Source organism: Vigna umbellata, chromosome 8 (genome assembly GCF_029865625.1).
Source record: "Vigna umbellata cultivar VRB3 chromosome 8, Vumbellata_1.0, whole genome shotgun sequence".
Classification (NCBI taxonomy): Eukaryota; Viridiplantae; Streptophyta; class Magnoliopsida; order Fabales; family Fabaceae; genus Vigna; species Vigna umbellata.
Window position 1 is genome coordinate 48,354,360 of NC_142172.1, and position 20,256 is coordinate 48,374,615.

Genomic DNA, 20,256 nt, shown 5'->3' on the forward strand with positions numbered 1-20,256 from the left:
TTGAATACAAAATAAACCATTAACTTCACATGGAGTTAAATATATTTAGGAATGTAAAATTGAGTGAGCAAAGACAGAATCACCCTTTGAGTATGTGGATGAATAAAGAAGTGACGGAGGGTAAAAGAGTGATTTGAGAAATGGGTATAAAATTCGTAGGGTTATTATTTTTTCTTCTTCACCATCGAATTCATTCATTCATTGGCACCTCGGAATCTATTTTATAATAACAGTGCCATTATTATTCTCTTTAAAAAGCTTCTTCCTTGCTGTCATTTGCATGATGAGAAGATGATGATATCTTCTGATATTGGTAGATTAACCCTTACATTTATAATATCATCATATATTATTACTATTTTTATTTTCTCTTAGTCTTTTTTATATAAACAAAACCTGTAGTTTCATATTTCTTTTCTGCTTCTGGATTTGCATCTTGTCATATTCTTTTTAATGTAAGTCACGGTTATATATTCTCTTTATTTATTTTTATTTCTTTTCAACTTCTTTAATGAAATATAATGCAAGAGAGTTGCACACTCACACAAAAAGATACACACTTTATTGTGATGGATAATGGATAAATGATAATCTTTGCTTCTATAGGAATTTATATATATTTTTTTATTAACCTCCATTAGAGGGTGGCGAAATGCAAGAAGGACAAGAAATCCGATTTGAATTTTCTTTGGAAAATTGAAGTTTGCGATACTTTTTGGTATTGGAGGGATGAATTTGCTGGCATGATGACATCAACCCAAGAATTCCCTTTTATCCTGAAACAGTATCAAATTATAGAGAAAGATCAATTAAAGTAATGACTTGTTTTATGCATTGCGTATTTATGTATGGAAAAAATTGGTTTGTCAGGGTTATGTTTATACAGAGATATAGATGCATACATATATACATATTTACAGAGAGAGATATTGGGTAATTGCAATAGAATAGAATACCATCCTATTCTACCGATGTCAGGGTTCAGTTATAGGCTATATAGGTCTGTGAACAGTGCCTGGGGTTTGGGAGAGACTAGAAAGGGACTTTGTAGAGCGTCTTTATTACCAAAGTCTAAAAAGGTTTTTCTTGATTAGCCACTGTTGTTTCAAAGACCAGAGCCCTGAGCTTTGTTTGATGGGTTCTTGCTGTTACATCCTCGGTAATCTGAGGGAATTCATGGCTGTGTCACAGCTTTTCTGTACTATAATACCCTTTTCTTGGGCTTTGTATCCTCCTTCTCACTGCAAGTTATTTCACCACCACCCCTTCAGCCTGTTGTGTGTCCTCCTATCAGGGTTCGTGGCTTGTTTCAGTCCTGAACCTCCTGCTGCACGGTGATTTTATTGGCTTCTTTCTCTTTATTTTTCTAATTTATTTTTTATTTTTTATTTAATTATTTCATGGGACAATTTCTTTCTGCTTCTTCTTATCCTGTGAACTTGTCTGTTTCTTTTCACTTTTTTGTCTCCATTCTTTTTTCTTTGTTGTTGTCTGCATGTAAGCCATTTCATTTATCATTTATGTTTTTCCTTTTCGTATCTGTAAATGCTGCTGGGTGATTTTCAACGTACCAATGCTTCTGTTCTCGCTTTGGTTCCTTCTTTTTCTTATTCCCCTTACCCCCTTCCGCTGTGCTATCAAATGTTAAACTTGCTGTGTTGTTGATGGTGGGGCAGGAAATTACTGAAGACTGAAATTACCAAGTAGTTAATGGCATCAACATCTGGCGTTGGTAACAGCTCAATACTCATCAAAGATGTAGCTTCAAACTTTCGTGCATATCCTCCTCCTCTAGCAAAATATGAGGAAGTTGTAGACAATTCCCAGCTCTTCATGTTTACCTTGGAGAAGCTTCACGCATCTATGGGTACCAAATACATGTAAGCTCCCTGGATATCATTTGGTCGTTACCTGTATATAAGTATTTTCTTTATTTGCTTTATAAGTGTTCTTACGTGCGAAAACTTTGAGCCCTCCATAAACTGTAAGAGAGGGTGAGTTGGCTGGAAAATCTGTAGAGGTGAATTAGTAGAGCTTGTTCTTGGTTCTTTCTGAAGATTGGAATGCAAACTTTTGCCATATTCCTGGCATCGTGGTCTATAGTTATCTGTATTGATTTTGAGATTGATATATCTGATGATATTTTATGGTTCTACCTAAGAAATCTTAGCGGCATTCTTTGTTTTATCAACGAGTTTATAATAATGATGATGCCACAATGTCTGCAGCGGGGCCTCAGCATATAGTTTGTAGTTTCTGGAAGAACTTTGCCGTCCTAATTAATGTCTTTTAATTGCACAACTTTGAAGATTCAGAAGGCCTGGGGCCCCTCCCTTAAATACCATTTTTAGTTACTTTTATTGCGTTTGAAATTTGTTGCAGGATTCCTACTGTTGGAGGAAGAGAACTAGATTTGCATCGCCTCTTTGTTGAAGTGACTTCCCGGGGAGGGATTGCAAAAGTAAGATTTGATCATAACTCCCTTTATTGCTTTGCTTTTCCATGTCTTACAATTGCCGTGCATGTCTAATGTCTGTGACTGGTGAATTGGAACAAGACAAGTTTTCTGGTAATAACTTTATAGGTAGCCATTGAATATGCACGAAAGCTGGCTGAAATGTTTCCGTTCTCAATGTGTCAGTGAATCTTGTGAATTTCCCTTTTCATTATATTGATGTTTATCAAGGAGGCTCAACTTTCTTTTAATGTTCAAGGTCATTGTATTGTTCGTGTGAATAACGGTTTCTATGCTTTTGTAAATTTTGATTATAATCTAGTTCAATTTATCTTGTATTTAATATTTTTTCTAGAGTGTTCTCAGTTCAAGATTATGATAGAACAATGTCGTGAGAAGTTTTTGGGTATCTATTGTCCTCCATACTTCTATAGCTATATTATGGTTTGAATGGAAAGAACGCATTTTTGTATGATATTCTAGCAGAAAACTGTGAATTATTTTCACTATTGTGGTTGTAGTGCTAAAAGTTATAACCAGTTCATCTGTCTTGCAGATAATTAGAGAGAGGAAATGGAAAGACGTAACTTCAGTCTTCAATTTTCCGTCAACAGCCACAAATGCTTCTTTTGTGTTGAGGAAGTACTATGCTTCACTGCTTTACCATTATGAACAAATCTACTATTTTAAATCCCGGGAATGGGACCCTACTGCTCCTGGTAATTTCATTTAAACCACATTGTTGGTTTGAACTAATGTTAAGGGTGGGTCCGTTCTAATGTAAAGTCTTCATTTCTCTTTGACAGATGTTTTGCAGAACCAATCAACCCTGGCAGTTCCTCCTCCAAAAATTCAGTTTCCACAGTCTTTGCCAGAAATTCAACCAGCCGTCTTTCAACAGTCAAATGTTAATGCTGCTAAATTGCCTGAAGGTCTTTATACTTTCTTTTTGTTTTCCCAAAACAATATTAATTGCTGATTACAATTTACTAAGCAAAAGAAAAAAAGGTTTATCCTGGTCATGGTAATTTTAGTCTTACAGCACTTTTTAAGACTACACTTGGAATGATCGAAAATGGTGGACTGGAATAGAATGAAATGACACCGGTATCCATTTTTGGATTGGCTAGAGCAAAGTAGAATGGAACTTAATGGGATATTCCCTCAATTTGGGGATATTGGATGGACCGATTCTAATTCTCACCATTTCGTCCAACTTTTAAACAATAGGAAGCAAAATTTACTACCTTCTCGTGTCCACCATAAAATATCTAATGAATGGTATAGTAATTCTATTATTTTTACCCCCACTTTCCTCAACTCATTACTGTATATCCAAACATGACCCCCTTTTTTTTTCATGAAATAGTCATACTTGAGAGCAGGTTTAGAGTTGGTGTGAGCATGATTAAGTACCTAACGTTTTATATGCATGCTAGGTGCCACGACGTGGTTTACCAGAAGCAGATCTAGTGTTTTATCTCCTTTTGAGATTTATGTTCTTTTGAGATTTATGTTCCATGACATAATATAAATGAGCATTGTATCAAATCTCAATGCCCATTTTGTGCAAACTGGAAATTGTTTTCTATATATTTTGAAAATTTGTGGCATATTTTTATGAGTTTGCGTTTATTTGGCTCACTTGTATTGATTTGGCTATAATATTAATTTGTATGAAATATCATTTGCAAAAGGGAGATCTCTTATAAAAGTATCAGATTTACGGGAAGTTAACCACTTATTCTATTACTAACAGTTGAACTTGTCTTTTTGATTTGGCCATGGTATTAAAATTGTACTAAAGTTCATCTGCAAAATTGTAATCTCTTGCAAACTAATGGTTACAAGAAGTTGACCAATTTTTATATTACTAATAGACTTGAAGTTGCACTTGTTTTTTTTTTTTGTATGGTTTTTTAATGATCATCAGCGACTCCATGTCTTTTAACTAGACTGTTTGATTATTTGATAAGTAGTAGTAATGCTTATTCTCTTGTGGTCTTCAGCAATGACAACATCTTCGGCTGGATCTCCAGTCATTGGGGTCATTGACGGGAAATTTGAAAGTGGCTATCTAGTTACTGTCACGATTGGTTCAGAGAAACTCAAAGGAGTACTTTATCAAGCTCCACAGAATCCTATACTGCACGCATCCCATCATAGTGCCCCAGCTAATAATACCAACGCTTCTTCTTCAGTGGGTGTTCATCGTCGGAGACGCAGGAAGAAATCAGAAATAAAAAGAAGAGATCCTGCTCACCCAAAACCTAACAGAAGTGGGTACAACTTCTTCTTTGCTGAACAGCATGCAAGACTAAAGGCACTTCACCATGGAAAAGACAGAGAGATTAGTAGGATGATTGGTGAACTTTGGAACAAGTTAAAAGAATCAGAAAAGACGGTAAGTAATTTCTTTGATGTATCTTTTCATGCATGATATAAGCTCATTACTCATGCATCTTCCTTTTGTTTTTTTTCTTGTGTATTGTGTAATGTTATATTAATGCACTGAGTTTAACTGTCCTAAAGGTTTATCAAGAGAAAGCCATGAAAGATAAAGAGAGGTACAGAGCAGAAATGGAGGATTATAGAGAGAAACTGAAGATGGGTCAAGTTATCAGTGACGCTGTGCCCCTTCAGCAACGACTTCCTGAAGCAGATGCAGACATGTTGGATGTTGACTTAAAAACGGATGAAGCTGAGGCAGATTCGCTTCAAACTCCAGAGGAGAGTAGTTCCGGTGGAAGTGATTATGAAGATTATAATAAGACTGCAGAAAGAGGTTTTGATATGGATTCATTACCTGTAATAGGAATGGGTGCAGAAACAAGCTATTTGGGTTCGGAAGATAAGTCATCCAAAGGGGGTTTATGAGCTTGTTTATGGGTGAGAGGATTAGCAGGCACTGACTTTTAGCAGAGACTTTCTTACATCATAAACTAGAAGCTGAGATATGAGATGCAGTGGAGGTTTGAGTTAGGATTAAGTTGCAGTAATTAACTGTGAGTGAGTTTTGTCATTTTCATGTTTTTAACTTCAAGTGGTTCATGTTGGCATCATGCTATATGCAATATTTCTAGTGTACATTTGGCATGTTGACATGGATCTTGTAGCTAATGATAGAATCCAGAAGTTCGCTCAGTCACTCTGTTATTAAATTGAGCGTGACCAATGAATAAAATGTTGCCTACCTAATTTGTACTTATTCTTTTGGTCACTGGTTCTCTGGATGGAAAGCTATTCAGTCAAGAGACTAAGGATAAGGTGCGGAAGCTATTAGTTCTCTGATTATTGAACTTATTTAGTGGTTAATATTTCAGAAAACATGCCTGGAAAGTTATATAATCTGGTGCAAATTAATCTTCGAAAGATGTAATAACTCTCTTACCACTAACGTGATTTTACTCAAGTATGCCATTAGTTTCAGAGGAAAGATTGGTGCCCTCTTTTTGTATTGTTCCTATTTTAGCAATAATTACACTTTAAACAATCACCACTTAAACAATTGTTTCATTCCATCTCAACTAGTGTATGATAATATGTAACTTTGTGTGATAATTTTTTTATTTTAAAGTATGTTAACAAGTGTAATTATATCTAAAAAGATCGTCCATTATCTAATGTTTAAATAGAAGTGAATTATGGAGAAACATCTCATTAAATCATGTAGACTTGTCAGTTGGAAATTAATATTCGTTGTTTCAAATTTTTAATTAATTTTTATAAATTAAAAAATTAAGGTAATGTCAAAAAAGTCTCATCAATTCAATCGCTCTTTTATAAATTAAAATTAAAATTAATATAAATGCATTAATTTTGAAGAGAAAAGAGAGATTACGTTGTCAACTAACGAAAGATAGTAATTATGATAAATTCTTTCAACGAGTCTTATTAACTAAGTAGTTATTTGAAAAATATCTAACAAAACTACTGACCTTATATTCTTAAAAAAAGGGTGATTTTAAGACATAAAATTATAAATACTCCGACGAATAATCCTTTCTCTCCTAAGATAGACAAACAAATCCTCAATATAATGAAAATTCTTTAATCTTCCGTAATATATAAAAATCTTACAGGAGAAATCTCCATCACTAATTTTTATGTACTCTTTTTCCTCTCCACATAACCCTATACCAATGGCTGAAATGCTTCAAGAAGAAGAATTACGAAAGAAATTCTCGTTGCAGTAGTTGTTAAAGTGTCAGAATGAAGATAAACCTTATTTAATGTAAAGGAGCACAGAAAAAGACAACATGCAAACGTCCAAATACATTAAAAATCCAAGAATTATTCCTTCTACAGATTCTTGGAAAGTATGGCCTCAACAACACCTTGAGCAATCGGATGGTACCCCTCACGGGCTTCTGAAAATACTGTTTTGGCAAATACTTTATCATCTTCGTTCCCACTCACAAGAGCAGTATAAAGTGGACGAAGATACTTCCCCCTCCCAACTTCTTTTAATGTTTTCTCCACTTCATTGTAGTAAGTTTTGCATCCGCATGAAATGGCCCTTTTGAGAAATGCCACCTTTATCTCGTAATCTTTCGACCCAGATAGCTTGTAGCGTGAGTCCAAGTCTACAAGCTGCATGGTGACATGTATTATACAAAGAATTATGATGAATAACACAGATAACATGTGAAATCAAGAATATGGTTGTTTTGAACAAACCACTATGTTCCATATTATACAGAATAAGATGTTTATCCCAATGATGTTACCAAGGAAGTGAAGAAAAAGACCACTAGGAATCTGAGAAAACAGTATTAACCTGAGAAGCTTCAATCGGTTCCGGCAAGTTTTCCAAGTAGAGCTCCCACTCCTGACTTTGCCAATCAGCGACTTCATCTTCCCTTGGCATCCTCCCATTTATGAACTCATTTGCCAGTGAAACAATCTGTTTATAAATAGTTGAATCAGGTTCATAAGCATCAGGAGGAATTCCAGTACCTTCCGTCCACAGCACCAAGTCAATCTGGTTCTCTATGCCAGGTATGTTAGCTTTAAGGAAGTCAAGGAATGTTTCAGTATCAATTGATTGGAACTTGAAGGTAGCAATATATTTCTTCAGAAACTCATCGAATGCAGGTCTCCCAACCTGTCCCAATCACACCACAAAAGACTCAGTTCCAACAAATTAGGTTAGGTTTAGCCCCAGAATGACAAACAGACCATGCACACATGTTACAACCAAACATGAGAAGAGAAAAAGAAACAGTCGCAAAGTATGAACATAGCTTAACAATTAATGCTTATAGTTAATGCAGAATCTCTGCAAAACAAAAACAAATATCAAGAGGTATATGATGCAAAATGGGCATGTCACATCAGAACAAGAAAAAACAAATTCAGATACCTGTCGTTCAATGCGCCATAAGAACTGGAAACCTTTCTCATATGGAACCTGAGAATACACATCATCTGGGTCAATTCCTTCCTGATTATTTTTTAGCTTTGTAAATTCCAAGTTATCCTCGAACCTCTCAACATCCCCAACCAAACCCCTCCAACCAATTCCAATGTTCAATGCGGCTATTTGTTCTCCTTGTACAGCCTCCACAATCCTTCTCTCCGCATAAGTAGTGAAGCCCTAGAATCACAATCAGGTATGATTTCACCATCACAAATTCAACTTTGCTTAGAGAAACCACAAAACAATTATGTTTATGGATTAAAAATGCAACATCTAGCACCAGAACACTATTTGTTTCTCCGTTGCAACTTGCCGAATACGGAAACTAGAAACAGAAAAACATAAGTCTGTCTTTACACGATTTTTATTATTTTAGAAGGATGAACTCAACGAATTGCTCTCTAATTAGGCTTTCACTTGTCAAACAAAAAAGAAGAAGGCAGGACTTGAAAGCATAAGCACAACAACAAAAGTACTGATGTGTAATTAAGCCATTGTAGGATTGACTCTAATTAGAATGAATTCATGTTCTGATGTTGTTTACTCTAAAAACAATTTAGCAGTACATATATAAATTTTTTACCCACCTAGAATTGCTTTAATCAAAAGTCAATCCTGGACCCAGAAGAGCTATTCAATGTCCACTTATATAACTCCGTTTAGCCAATATGTCTGCTATTTTTTGGTAAACAAAAGTCAATTGGAGCCACTAAACAAGCTGATATTTTAGACATCGCAACACGATTTTTCCGATGACATGACATGAAACCAAAAACCCAGTAAAATACCTCGTTCAACCAGAAATGTTCATTGTTCTTGTTAGTAATCAAATTTCCAGTCCAACTATGAGCAAGCTCATGAGCCACAACCTGCGCCCCGGTCCCATCCCCCTTAACAACAGTGGGCGTCAAGAACACCATCCTTGGATTCTCCATCCCCCCATAGGGAAAACTAGGCGGCAAAACCAACAAATCAAACCTCACCCACTCGTACGGTCCGAACAGCCTCTCCCCTTCCCTGACCATCTCCTCCGTCCCGGCGAACTCCGCCGCCGCCGAGTCCAACACAGAGGCCACATCCTCCGCGTACACCCTCGTCCTGGGCCCCACCTCCCTATTCCCAAGCGCCCCGACAGCGAACGCGAAGAGGTAAGGCGGCACGGACTGCTCCATCTCGAACTCCTCCACCACCCTCCCTTCCGCGCACCATGGAGAGGGGGTAGCGACGTCCAAAGCGTCGTCTTTTTTGGGCGAACGACGCTGGACGTGGCGCGCCGCCATGACAGCGGAGAGCTCCGAAGGGATGTTGAGGCGCGCGGAGTAGCATATCCGGACGGCGGGGGTGTCCTGGCAGGGGAAGACGGAGCGGGCGTGGATGGCCTGGCATTGGGTGTAGGCGAAAGGGTGGGACTTGGCGAAGGTTTGGGGTGGTAGGAGCCATTGGAGTGCGGAGGAGGAGGGGGAGGTGGAGTAGGTGATGAGAAAAGAGGAGTGATCAGAGAGGGTGATGGAGAGCTTCGACCCTTTTATGGGGTCCGGCGAGGAGAGAGTGAAGGGGAGAGAGGCTCTGCTTGTGGGGTCGATCACGCCATGGATGGTGAGGGACCTCGTGTCCAGGGAGAATGGCCCCTGGTGTGGCCTTTCCAGAAGGAAGAGCCCGGAGGCGTGAATGGTGGAGCTCGAGAAGTCAAGGTACAGACTCAGGGACACGTGCTTCGTCCGTGGCTGCGATGCCTCCGTGAACGAGTGAGGGTCAACCGCTGCCATTGCAGTACCTTCAAACTCTCTGTTTCTTAAAGTAAAAGTAGAAGCACCGACTACAATTTCCTTCTGCTTTATCACCTGTATAAAGTAGCACCAGAACAATTCGATTATGCTTTAAACTTAATTAATTAATTAACTTTAACTGAAAGGGTTTTAAAGAAAGCGGCTGGTCAAGCCCAATGAAGAAGTGGGCCTGGGCCGTGGTAGTAAAGAAGCGAGTGGGCCCATAGTTAATCCACACTAACGTGACCAATGATATCGTGAATATTTGCAATCGGGCACGCGCACGAGCAGCACAGAAAGAGGGAAAAGAAGAAGTAAGGAAGGAAAACAAGAGTTGGGTGTGGTAATTGGTTGAGAGAAGAAGAGAAATGGACGACTACACGAGGGAAATGATGGACCTGAAGACACTGGTCACTCGCACTCTCGAGAAGAAAGGCGTTCTCGCCAGGATCCGTGTACGTAGATTCATGCACACATTCACTTTCCCTCGCTTAGGGTTTCTTCTTTCTAATTTCCCACCGTCGAGATCCATTCAATTTTTCCGCAACGGGACTTAGGGTTTTTGTTGCATTTCTTTTTTGTCTCAGGCCGAGCTCAGAGCGAGTGTGTTCGAGGCCATCGAAGAGGAAGATCGTGTGATTGAGAAGGACCAAGGTCTACCTCCTGCATTGCTTGGTAGCTGCAACGATCGAGCTAAACAGCTTCACACTTCTCCTCCAGGTTCCTTTCTTCCCGCCTTTTTCTCGATCCCTAACCCTACTTTCTTGCTCCTCTTTATGCATTGCAATCTTCTAAGATTCCCTAGCCGTGTTTTTACTTTACATGCCTGAATATTTAACCAGCTTCCGTTAGTCGTTCCTCTGCTCTTAATACTTCTGATCCGATTTGCCAATTGTACATGAATATTGGCTTCCTATGGTTAGTTATATGTGGCCATAAATGAATTTTTAGGTTACCGTGCAATGAAAATGAATGCACCGCATTAGTACCTATGTTTTGTTTAAATTTAGTATTTGCTGTGCAGGTAGGCTCCTTACGGCCATGATATGTGAGTACCTTTACTGGGCGCAGCTCAATCACACACTAAAAGTTTACCTTCCGGAATGTAATTTGGTAATTAACTATTTTTTATGTTTCCATCTAGTTTGTGTGTTAATTTAATTTCCGTTATAAGGCTTTTGGCTGTTTTTTCTTATTTGCAGGAAAAAGACTTTTGGAAGACGGAGCTTAAGGAGTTTAGTACCAAAAATGGTTATGGTCTCAACAGAAACAGAGATAGTCCTCTACTCTTGGATGTGCTTGAAGGATTTTTGAAGCTTGAGGTTTTTCAATCAGTTGCTCTCTATTTTTTTTTTCTGTCCGCCCTTTCCTTTTATGTAAACGGTTGGTTGTGTAAAACAGAAGTTTGGGGACTGTTTTGAAGTCATTTAGGACTTCTGAGAGGTGTTAAACCAATAAAATGTGGTGCATTATGCAGCAGAGTAGTTGTGAGGGTGTGGTTGCATGGTTTTATGTGTAATTTAGGGGTTTGAACTAGTGAGATTGAAAACTAGAAGGTCTGGGCTATAGGTAAGGTTTTATAATCTGTTTTTAAGTCTATTAAGACTTGTTTAATCTGTAAGTTGCAGAAAATTGGTGGAGAAAGGTATAGAATTGAGTTTGAGTGGTTGAAAGTAGCTAAGTTGGCTTGAGATAGCAAATCTGAGTTAGGAGAGTGTTTTTCAATGTTGCTCTGTGCATAGAAGGTCCTAAGGAACATTAGAAGTTGTGGGGAAAGTGTCCACGGTAAGGTTAGATGTGTATCATGTACTGGTATGGCGATGAGGGGTAGTTTTCTGGCTTTGAGCGGTAGTTTTCCAGTGGTTCTGGTGCTAAGGGGTAGCTTTTGGGCGCTGGGAACTATTGCACCAGTTTTGTTTTTTTGTTTTTTAGGTTTTTGGAAATATTAAATTTGAGGTTTCTGGTATCAGTTTTGGACGTTTTTTAGGTCGTTTTGGGGGGTTTTGGATCCTTCCGGAGCTATTGGTGAGGGTTTCGAAGTTGTTTTCCTTACCTAATGTGGGTATTAATATGTGATGAAGAAAATTGTGTTATTATGTTACTTCTGATGAATTGTAAGAGCTGTTTTTGGTTGTTTATTGTATCCTATAATAGTTATATACTGTGAAAAATTGGGATTTTACACGTGACATAATAGAAATGAGCATTGTCTTTTTACGGGAACTTAACCACTTATTTTATTACTAACAGTTGAACTTGTCTTTTTGATTTGGCCATGGTATTAATTTGTACTAAGTTCATCTGCAAAATTGTAATCTCTTACAAACTAATGGTTACAAGAAGTTGACCAATTTTTATATTACTAAAAGACTTGAAGTTGCACTTGTTTTTTTTGTATGATTTTTTAATGATCATCGGAAACTAGGCTGTTTGATTATTTGATAAGTAGTAGTAATGCTTATTCTCTTGTGGTCTTCAGCAATGACAACATCTTCCCTGGATCTCCAGTCATTCGGGTCATTGACGGGAAATTTGAAAGTAGCTATCTAGTTACTGTCACGATTGGTTCAGAGAAACTCAAAGGAGTACTTTATCAAGCTCCACAGAATCCTATATTGCACGCATCCCATCATAGTGCCCAGCTAATAATACCAACGCTTCTTCTTCAGTAGGTGTTCGTCGGAGACGCAGGAAGAAATCAGAAATAAAAAGAAGAGATCCTGCTCATCCAAAACCTAACAGAAGTGGGTACAATTTCTTCTTTGCTGAACAGCATGCAAGACTAAAGGCACTTCACCATGGAAAAGACAGAGAGATTAGTAGGATGATTGGTGAACTTTGGAACAAGTTAAAAGAATCAGAAAAGACGGTAAGTAATTTCTTTCATGTATTTTTTCATGCATGATATAAGCCCATCATGCATGCATCTTCCTTTTGTTTTTTTTTTCTTGTGTCTTGTGTAATGTTATATTAATGCACTGAGTTTAATTGTCCTAAAGGTTTATCAAGAGAAGGCCATGAAAGATAAAAGAGAGGTACAGAGCAGAAATGGAGAATTATAGAGAGAAACTGAAGATGGGTCAAGTTATCAGTGACGCTGTGCCCCTTCAGCAACGACTTCCTGAAGCAGATGCAGACATGTTGGATGGTGACTTAAAAACGGATTAAGCTGAGGCAGATTCGCTTCAAACTCCAGAGGAGAGTAGTTCCGGTGGAAGTGATTATGAAGATTATAATAAATCTGCAGAAAGAGGTTTTGATATAGATTCATTACCTGTAATAGGAATGGGTGCAGAAACAAGCTATTTGGGTTCGGAAGTCATCCAAAGGGGGTTTGTGAGCTTCTTTATGGTTGAGAGGGATTAACAGGCACTGTCTTTTAGCAGAGACTTTCTTACATTATAAAGTAGAAGGCTGAGATATGAGATGCAGTGGAGGTTTGAGTTAGGATTAAGTTGATTAACTGTGAGTTAAAGTGGTTCATGTTGGCATCATGCTGTATGCTATAATGCTAGTGTACATTTGGCATGTTGACGTGGATCTTGTAGCTAATGATAGAATCCAGAAGTCGGCTCAGTCACTCTGTTATTAAATTGAGCGTGACCAATGAATAAAATGTTGTCTGCTTAATTTGTACTTATTCTTTTGGTCACTGATTCTCTCGATGGAACGCTATTCGGTCAAGAGACTTAGGATAAGGTGGGAAAGCTATTAGTTCTCAGATTATTGAACTTATTTAGTGGTTAAGATTCCAGAAAACATGCCTGGAAAGATTGTTGCCCTCTTATTGTATTGTTCCCTATTTTAGCAATAATTACACGTTAAACAATCACCACTTAAACAATTGTTTCATTCTATGTCGGCCTTTTTAACTAAATAGTTATTTGGAAAATATCTAAACCTTAAAAAAAGGTGATTTTAAGAAGTAAAATTAGAAATAAGCCGACGAATGATCCCTTTCTCTCCTAAGATAGACAAAAAAGTCCTCAATATAATGAAAATTCTTTAATCTTCCTTATTATATAAAAATCTTACAGTAGAAATCTCCATCACTAATTTTTATGTACTCTTTCTCCTCTCCAGATAACCCTATATCAATGGCTGAAATGTTTCAAGAAGAAGAATTATGAAAGAGATTCTCGTTGCAGTAGTTATTAAAGTGTCAGAATGAAGATAAACCTCATTTATTGTAAAGGAGTACAGAAAAAGACAACATGCAAACGTCCAAATACATTAAACAATCCGATAATTGTTGCTTCTACAGATTATTGGAAAGTATACCCTCAACAACACTTTGAGCAATCGGATGGTAAGACTCACGGGCTTCTGGAAATACTCTTTTGGCAAATACTTTATCATCTTCGTTCCCACTCATAAGAGCAGTATAAAGTGGACGAAGATACTTTATCCTCCCAACTTCTTTTAAGGTTTTCTCCACTTCATTGTAGTAAGTTTTGCATCCGCATGAAATAGCCCATTTGAGAAATGCCGTCTTTACCTCGTAATCTTTCGACTCGGCTAACTTGTAGCGTGAGTCCAACTCTACAAGCTGCATGATGACATGTATTATACAAAGAATTATGATGAATAACACAGATAACATATGTGAAATCAACAATATGGTTGTTTTGAACAAACCACTATGTTCCATATTACAGAATAAGATGTTTATCCAAATGATGTTACCAAGGAAGTGAAGAAAAAGACCACTAGGAATCTGAGAAAACAGTATTAACCTGAGAAGCTTCAATCGGTTCCGGCAAGTTTTCCAAGTAGAGCTCCCACTGCAGACCTTGCCAATCAGCAACTTCATCTTCCCTTGGAATCCTCCCATTTTTGAACTCATTTGCCAGTGAAACAATCTGTTTATAAATAGTTGAATCAGGTTCATAAGCATCAGGAGGAATGCCAGTACCTTCCGTCCACCGCACCAAGTCAATCTGGTTCTCTATGCCAGGTATGTTAGCTTTAAGGAAGTCAAGGAATGTTTCAGTATCAATTGATTGGAACTTGAAGGTAGCAATATATTTCTTCAGAAACTCATCGAATGCAGGTCTCCCAATCTGTCCCAATCACACCACAAAAGACTTAGTTCCAACAAATTAGGTTAGGTTTAGCCCCAGAATGACAAACAGACCATGCACACATGTTACAACTCAACATGAGAAGAGAAAAAGAAACAGTAGCAAAGTATGAACATAGTTTAACAATTAATACTTATAGTTAATGCAGAATCTCTGCAAAACAAAAACAAATATCAGGAGGAATATGATGCAAAGTGGGCATGTCACATCAGAACAAGAAAAAACAAATTCAGATACCTGTCGTTCAATGCGCCATAAGAACTGGAAACCTTTCTCATATGGAATCTGAGAAAACACATCATCTGGGTCAATTCCTTCCTGATTATTTTTTAGCTTTGTAAATTCCAAGTTGTCATTGAACCTCTCAACATCCTCAATCAAACCCCTCCAACCAATTCCATTGTACAATGCGGCTATTTGTTCTCCTTGTACAGCCTCCACAATCCTTCTCTCCGCATAAGTAGTGAAGCCCTGGAATCACAATCAGGAATGATTTCACCATCACAGATTCAACTTTGTTCGTAGAAACCACAAAACAATTATGTTTATGAATTAAAAATGTAACATCTAGCACCAGAACACTATTTGTTTCTCCGTGGCAACTTGTCAAATACGGAAACTAGAAACAGAAAAACATAAGTCTGTCTTTACACGATTTTTATTATTTTAGAAGGATGAACTCAACGAATTGCTCTCTAATTAGGCTTTCACTTGTCAAACAAAAAAGAAGGCGGGACTTGAAAGCATAAGCCCAACAACAAAAGTACTGATGTATAATTAAGCCATTGTAAGATTGACTCTAATTAGAATGGATTCATGTTCTATGTTGTTTACTCTAAAAACAATTTAGCAGTACATATGTAAAAATTTACCCACCACCTAGATTTGTTTTAATCAAAAAGTTAATTCTGGACCCATGCTAACTATTCCATTTTGAAAGAAAGTGAGTGAATGAATTTAAAAAAGATTTGAAAATAAATTGATTATTATTGTTTTTAATGAATTTGGAAATGAGTAAAAATAGATTTCAAAAAGTAAAATTTATGAAAAGTAATATAAAAAAAAGTTATTTAATTAATCAAAATTAAAGATTATCAAAATATTAATTGTAATAAAAAATATAAAATAATATTCATTAACAATATATTTAATAGTAAAAAATATTTTAATTAGTAAAAAAGAATAAAAGTTAAAAAGAATTAAAATAATATTTTAGAGTTAAATATGTTTTTAGTCCCTAAACTATATGTCGTTTCTGGTTTTCGTCCCTCTTTCAAAGTAAGGTACAATTTGGTCCTCATTCTTTTCGAAACGTTCGTTTAAGTCCTCGAAAACTAAACACTGTTTAACCCAATATTTTATTTAAGTAAAATAAAATTACTTTATTTAAAATTCATCAAAATATTATTTTAGAATCGAATATTTCTACTGATTCAGCAAATTATGTTTGTCATATACAAAATTAAAAATTATCAAATTATAAAAAGATAAAGGTGGAATTTCATATTGAATTCTTTTAAATTTTGCATATCATCGGATGATAAAGAAGTGTTTATCCTGCAAATCATACAACTACTTCAAAACGAAATAATTTTTTTTTCAATCCATTTGCAAAAATTAGTTTAGTGAACAAAGCCTTGTATAATTACGTTAGCCAATAAGTCTGATTTTTTTGGTTAACAAAAGTCAATTGGAGCCACTAAACAAGCTGGTATTTTAGACATCTCAACACGATTTTTCCAATTACGTGACATGAAACCAAACACCCAGCACAGTACCTCGTTCAACCAGAAATGTTCATTGTTCTTGTTGGTAATCAAATTCCCAGTCCAACTATGAGCAAGCTCATGAGCCACAACCTCCGCCCCGGACGCATCGCCCTTGATTACAGTGGGCGTCAAGAACACCATCCTTGGATTCTCCATCCCCCCATAGGGAAAACTAGGCGGTAAAACCAACAAATCAAACCTCTCCCACTCGTACGGTCCGAACAGACTCTCCGCTTCCCTGACCAAATCCTCCGTATCGGCGAACTCCGCCGCCGCCGAGTCCAACACAGAGGCCACATCCTCCGCGTACACCGTCGTCCTGGGCCCCACCTCCCTATTTCCAAGCGCTCCGACAGCGAGCGCGAAGAGATAAGGCGGCACGGACTGCTCCATCTCGAACTCCTCCACCACCCTCCCTTCCGCGCACCATGGAGAGGGCGTAACGACGTCCAAAGCGTCGTCTTTTTTGGGTGAACGACGCTGGACGTGGCGCGCCGACATGACAGCGGAGAGCTCCGAAGGGATGTTGAGGAGCGCGGAGTAGCGTATCCGGACGGCGGGAGTGTCCTGGCAGGGGAAGACGGAGCGGGCGTGGATGGCCTGGCATTGGGTATAGACGAAATGGTGGGTCTTGGCGGAGGTTTGGGGTGGTAGGAGCCATTGTAGTGCGGAGGAGGAGGGGGAGGTGCAGTAGATGATGAGAAAAGAAGAGTGATCGGAGAGGGTGATGGAGAGCTCCGACCCTTTTATGGGGTCCGGCGAGGAGAGAGTGAAGGGGAGAGAGGCTCTGCTTGTGGGGTCGATGACGCCATGAATGGTGAGGGACCTCGTGTCCAGGGAGAATGGCCCCTGGTGTGGCCTTTCCAGAAGGAAGAGTCCGGAGGCGTGAATGATGGAGCTCGAGAAGTCCAGGTACAGACTCAGGGACACGTGCTTCGTCCGTGGCTGCGATGCCTTCGTGAACGAGTGAGGGTCAACCGCTGCCATTGTAGTAACTTCAAACTCTCTGTTTCTCTGTTTCTTATCTTAAAGGAAAGATGAAGCACCATAACCATATCCTTCTGCTTTCTTATAGGAAAAATAGAAGCACAATATCCTCGTGCTTTATTACTGTATACCTACTACAATATCCTCCTACAACAATATCCTCCTACGACAATATCCTCCTACGACAATATCCTCGTGCTTTATTACCTGTATACCTACAACAATATCCTCTTACAACAATATCCTCGTGCTTTATTACCTGTATATAGTACCGACAATTCAGGATTTTTTTTTGGTTTCATCCTTTGGAACATCGCTCTTTGTGTAGTATCGTATCGAGAAGGTCCGTAAATATTCTCCATTAGGTCTCTTATTATGAAAAATTGAATTAATTTAGGTCTTACCGTCCATACTAACACCTTTAAAGGAGATGACACGTGTCAGTTCGTGGCTTTTTTGAATTTTTTAATTATATTTTTATTTTTTTTATTTTTTTATTTTATTTTTTATTTTTTTAAAAGTAAAATTTAAAAATGTCACGTGTCAAACTTATAGTGTGCCACATGACAATGACAGTGTGTCATGGCACTGACAGTGCCACATGTCATTGTTACGTGTCATTGCATTAGTCTCAATTTGGTCCCTGTATTTTTATTATGTTGCAATTTGATCCTTGTATTTTCATTTTGTCTCAATTTAAGTCTTAATTTTAAAAATTAAACAATTTTTCCCTCCTCAAATTCAAACAAAGTTTAAATTGTATATAAATATTAACAAATTTTGTTTAAATATATACAAAAGATATATATTTAAATATATACAATTTAAATATATACAAATTAAAAAAAAAGAGTTTAATTTAAATATATACAATTTAAAAAAAAAGAGTTAAAATTGAGGAGGGAAAATTTAAATATATACAATTTAAAAAAAGTTTAAAAATACAAGTGCTATGCTATGTTATGCTATAAGGGTTTAAAAAAAAGAGTGACATAACATGTTGGTGTTATGTTATGCTATTTAAATATATACAATTTAAATTTTGTTTGAATTTAAGGAGGGAAAAAATTGTTTAATTTTTAAAATTAAGACTAAATTCAGACAAAATAAAAATACAGGGATCAAATTGCACCATAATAAAAAATACAGGGACCAAATTGAGACTAATGCAATGACACGTGGCCTGACAATGACATGTGACACTGTCAGTGCCATGTCACACTGCCATTGTCACGTGGCACACTATCAGTTTGACACGTGGCATTTTTAAATTTTGCTTTTAAAAAATAAAAAATAATAAAAATATAATTCAAAAATTCAAAAAAACCACGAACTGACACGTGTCACCTCCTTTAACGGTGTTAGTATGGAACTAACGGTAAGGCCTAAATTGATTCAATTTTTCATAATAAGGGACCTACTCGAGAACATTTACAATACGAGGACCTACTTGAGACGATCCTACAGAAATAGGGATGTTCGAAAGGATTAAACCTTTTTTTTTTTCCTTCTGACATACCAAAGGTCTCGTTTTAAAAGAGAAATGCTCACGCACTTAAATCTTTTATATTGTTTTTACTCATTTTTTTCTTAAAAAAATATTAAAATTTACGCTTTTATTATTATTTTACTCTTCTGTACAGTGTCAAATGAATATAAAACTATCTCATATATTATTGCTTCGTTTTAAAACCATCACACTTTTAAGTTCATTTAACAAAATTATAAGGATAAAATATTCAATAAATAAATTTTTGTATTATTTCTAGAAATAAGAGTAAAAAGTAAAGAGAAATGATGTCAAATGAACGTAAAAGATTTAGGTGTAGTAGAGACTCATTATTTCATTTTAAATTATGAATATGGTATTATATGCTTTAAATTTATACAAGTAACACGTTTTTTATTAAGTTAGAATTCTGTTTATAAAAAACATTTTGGTTATAAAAAATTATCCATTACTTTTTAAAAAAGTCTAAGTTGAAATTTGTTTGCTGAAACTTACTTATGACTTATGTTTTAATTTTTCTTACAAACGTAGGTTAAAATTTGATTTTTGGAAAATTGAATTTTAACTTTTACTTTCTAAGGATTTTTACAAAAAGTATATTGAAAATCGGTTTCCAACAAACTGAATTCTTACTTCTATTTTGAATTTTTTTATAAACATAGGTTAGAATTTGGTTTTAAAAAAACCAAATTTTGACTTTTATTTTTAAAGAACTTTTAGGAAAAGTATATTATAATTTGGTTTTTAGAAACTAAATTCTAAATTTATTTCTGAAATATATGTTGTAATTCGTTTTTTCTGTAAATTGAAATATGACTTTTGTTTTTTGGACTTTGCCTATCTTACTCCTATTACCCATATAATATTTTTTCTATACATTGAAATGGAATAAGATGTTGTTTATGCACTCAAAATTGATGCTGTTCCCACATGAAATTGAATAGAGAAAGACAAGAGCTTCAACAAGAGAAAGGAAAGATCTTTAACCTTGAACAAGAGAAAGAAGAGAGCTTGAACCCCAAAATAGAGAGTGTGGAGAGAGAATGTGTTTTCGTTTGTGAGAGACAAACGAAAGATAAAGGAAAGAGAAATGACTGAGAATGATTTTAGGTTTATAAGAAAGAAAGGAAAAAGAAAGCATAATGGAGTGGAGAAAGTCTAATGGATTTAGAATAGTTTCAAGTTCAATAAAATAAAAATTAAATAATAAATTACCTCTAAAATCTATTATCCAAAATCAACTTCCTTTATTAAATAATCATT

General features: G+C 36.5%; 4 protein-coding genes across 8 annotated transcripts; 2 read left to right on the forward strand and 2 right to left on the reverse strand.

The window, feature by feature from the left end:
* Positions 1 to 203: 203 nt before the first annotated feature.
* On the forward strand, positions 204 to 5,663 carry LOC124845731 (high mobility group B protein 15-like). 5 transcript variants are annotated; one of them, XM_088097442.1, is made up of 7 exons: positions 204 to 313; positions 1,677 to 1,880; positions 2,383 to 2,461; positions 3,012 to 3,174; positions 3,262 to 3,387; positions 4,465 to 4,859; positions 4,988 to 5,663. In XM_088097442.1, the coding sequence occupies exons 2-7, from the start codon at positions 1,711 to 1,713 to the stop codon at positions 5,330 to 5,332; spliced, it is 1,278 nt and encodes a 425-aa protein (XP_087953568.1). In that variant the 5' UTR covers positions 204 to 313; positions 1,677 to 1,710; the 3' UTR covers positions 5,333 to 5,663. The 5 variants fall into 5 exon arrangements, with proteins under 5 accessions (XP_087953568.1, XP_087953569.1, XP_087953566.1 ...); XM_088097443.1 differs by lacking the exon at positions 204 to 313 and adding an exon at positions 438 to 455; XM_088097440.1 differs by lacking the exon at positions 204 to 313 and adding an exon at positions 561 to 814.
* A 961-nt stretch (positions 5,664 to 6,624) lies between these two features.
* Positions 6,625 to 9,783, reverse strand: LOC124819663 (leucine aminopeptidase). The gene is made up of 4 exons (XM_047291219.2): positions 8,666 to 9,783; positions 7,821 to 8,054; positions 7,236 to 7,562; positions 6,625 to 7,048 (listed from the first exon to the last, which is right to left on the reverse strand). Exons 1-4 carry the CDS (start codon positions 9,641 to 9,643, stop codon positions 6,758 to 6,760), a joined length of 1,830 nt encoding a protein of 609 aa, XP_047147175.2. The 5' UTR covers positions 9,644 to 9,783; the 3' UTR covers positions 6,625 to 6,757.
* Positions 9,784 to 9,870: 87 nt separating this feature from the next.
* On the forward strand, positions 9,871 to 13,281 carry LOC124819664 (protein TONNEAU 1b-like). Its single transcript, XM_088095664.1, has 6 exons — positions 9,871 to 10,098; positions 10,231 to 10,363; positions 10,668 to 10,756; positions 10,846 to 10,965; positions 12,123 to 12,512; positions 12,643 to 13,281. Exons 1-5 carry the CDS (start codon positions 10,012 to 10,014, stop codon positions 12,126 to 12,128), a joined length of 435 nt encoding a protein of 144 aa, XP_087951790.1. The 5' UTR covers positions 9,871 to 10,011; the 3' UTR covers positions 12,129 to 12,512; positions 12,643 to 13,281.
* A 522-nt stretch (positions 13,282 to 13,803) lies between these two features.
* LOC124819665 (leucine aminopeptidase-like) lies at positions 13,804 to 17,549 on the reverse strand. The gene is made up of 4 exons (XM_088095663.1): positions 16,506 to 17,549; positions 14,965 to 15,198; positions 14,380 to 14,706; positions 13,804 to 14,192 (listed from the first exon to the last, which is right to left on the reverse strand). The coding sequence occupies exons 1-4, from the start codon at positions 17,481 to 17,483 to the stop codon at positions 13,902 to 13,904; spliced, it is 1,830 nt and encodes a 609-aa protein (XP_087951789.1). The 5' UTR covers positions 17,484 to 17,549; the 3' UTR covers positions 13,804 to 13,901.
* Between the last annotated feature and the right edge of the window lie 2,707 nt (positions 17,550 to 20,256).

What these genes read in the sequence shown, in the direction of transcription:
- LOC124845731 (XM_088097442.1), top strand. Translation starts at nt 1,711, where the DNA reads ATGGCATCAACATCTGGCGTTGGTAACAGCTCAATACTCATCAAAGAT. An exon ending in TCTATGGGTACCAAATACAT is followed by an intron (nt 1,881 to 2,382) that starts GTAAGCTCCCTG and finishes AATTTGTTGCAG; the next exon opens with GATTCCTACTGTTGGAGGAA. An exon ending in TGCTGCTAAATTGCCTGAAG is followed by an intron (nt 3,388 to 4,464) that starts GTCTTTATACTT and finishes TGTGGTCTTCAG; the next exon opens with CAATGACAACATCTTCGGCT.
- LOC124819663 (XM_047291219.2), bottom strand. Translation starts at nt 9,643, where the DNA reads ATGGCAGCGGTTGACCCTCACTCGTTCACGGAGGCATCGCAGCCACGG. An exon ending in TATGGCGCATTGAACGACAG is followed by an intron (nt 7,563 to 7,820) that starts GTATCTGAATTT and finishes TGATTGGGACAG; the next exon opens with GTTGGGAGACCTGCATTCGA. An exon ending in AACCGATTGAAGCTTCTCAG is followed by an intron (nt 7,049 to 7,235) that starts GTTAATACTGTT and finishes GTCACCATGCAG; the next exon opens with CTTGTAGACTTGGACTCACG.
- LOC124819664 (XM_088095664.1), top strand. Translation starts at nt 10,012, where the DNA reads ATGGACGACTACACGAGGGAAATGATGGACCTGAAGACACTGGTCACT. An exon ending in GCGTTCTCGCCAGGATCCGT is followed by an intron (nt 10,099 to 10,230) that starts GTACGTAGATTC and finishes TTTTTGTCTCAG; the next exon opens with GCCGAGCTCAGAGCGAGTGT. An exon ending in ACCTTCCGGAATGTAATTTG is followed by an intron (nt 10,757 to 10,845) that starts GTAATTAACTAT and finishes TCTTATTTGCAG; the next exon opens with GAAAAAGACTTTTGGAAGAC.
- LOC124819665 (XM_088095663.1), bottom strand. Translation starts at nt 17,483, where the DNA reads ATGGCAGCGGTTGACCCTCACTCGTTCACGAAGGCATCGCAGCCACGG. An exon ending in AACATTTCTGGTTGAACGAG is followed by an intron (nt 15,199 to 16,505) that starts GTACTGTGCTGG and finishes TTGTGATTCCAG; the next exon opens with GGCTTCACTACTTATGCGGA. An exon ending in AACCGATTGAAGCTTCTCAG is followed by an intron (nt 14,193 to 14,379) that starts GTTAATACTGTT and finishes GTCATCATGCAG; the next exon opens with CTTGTAGAGTTGGACTCACG.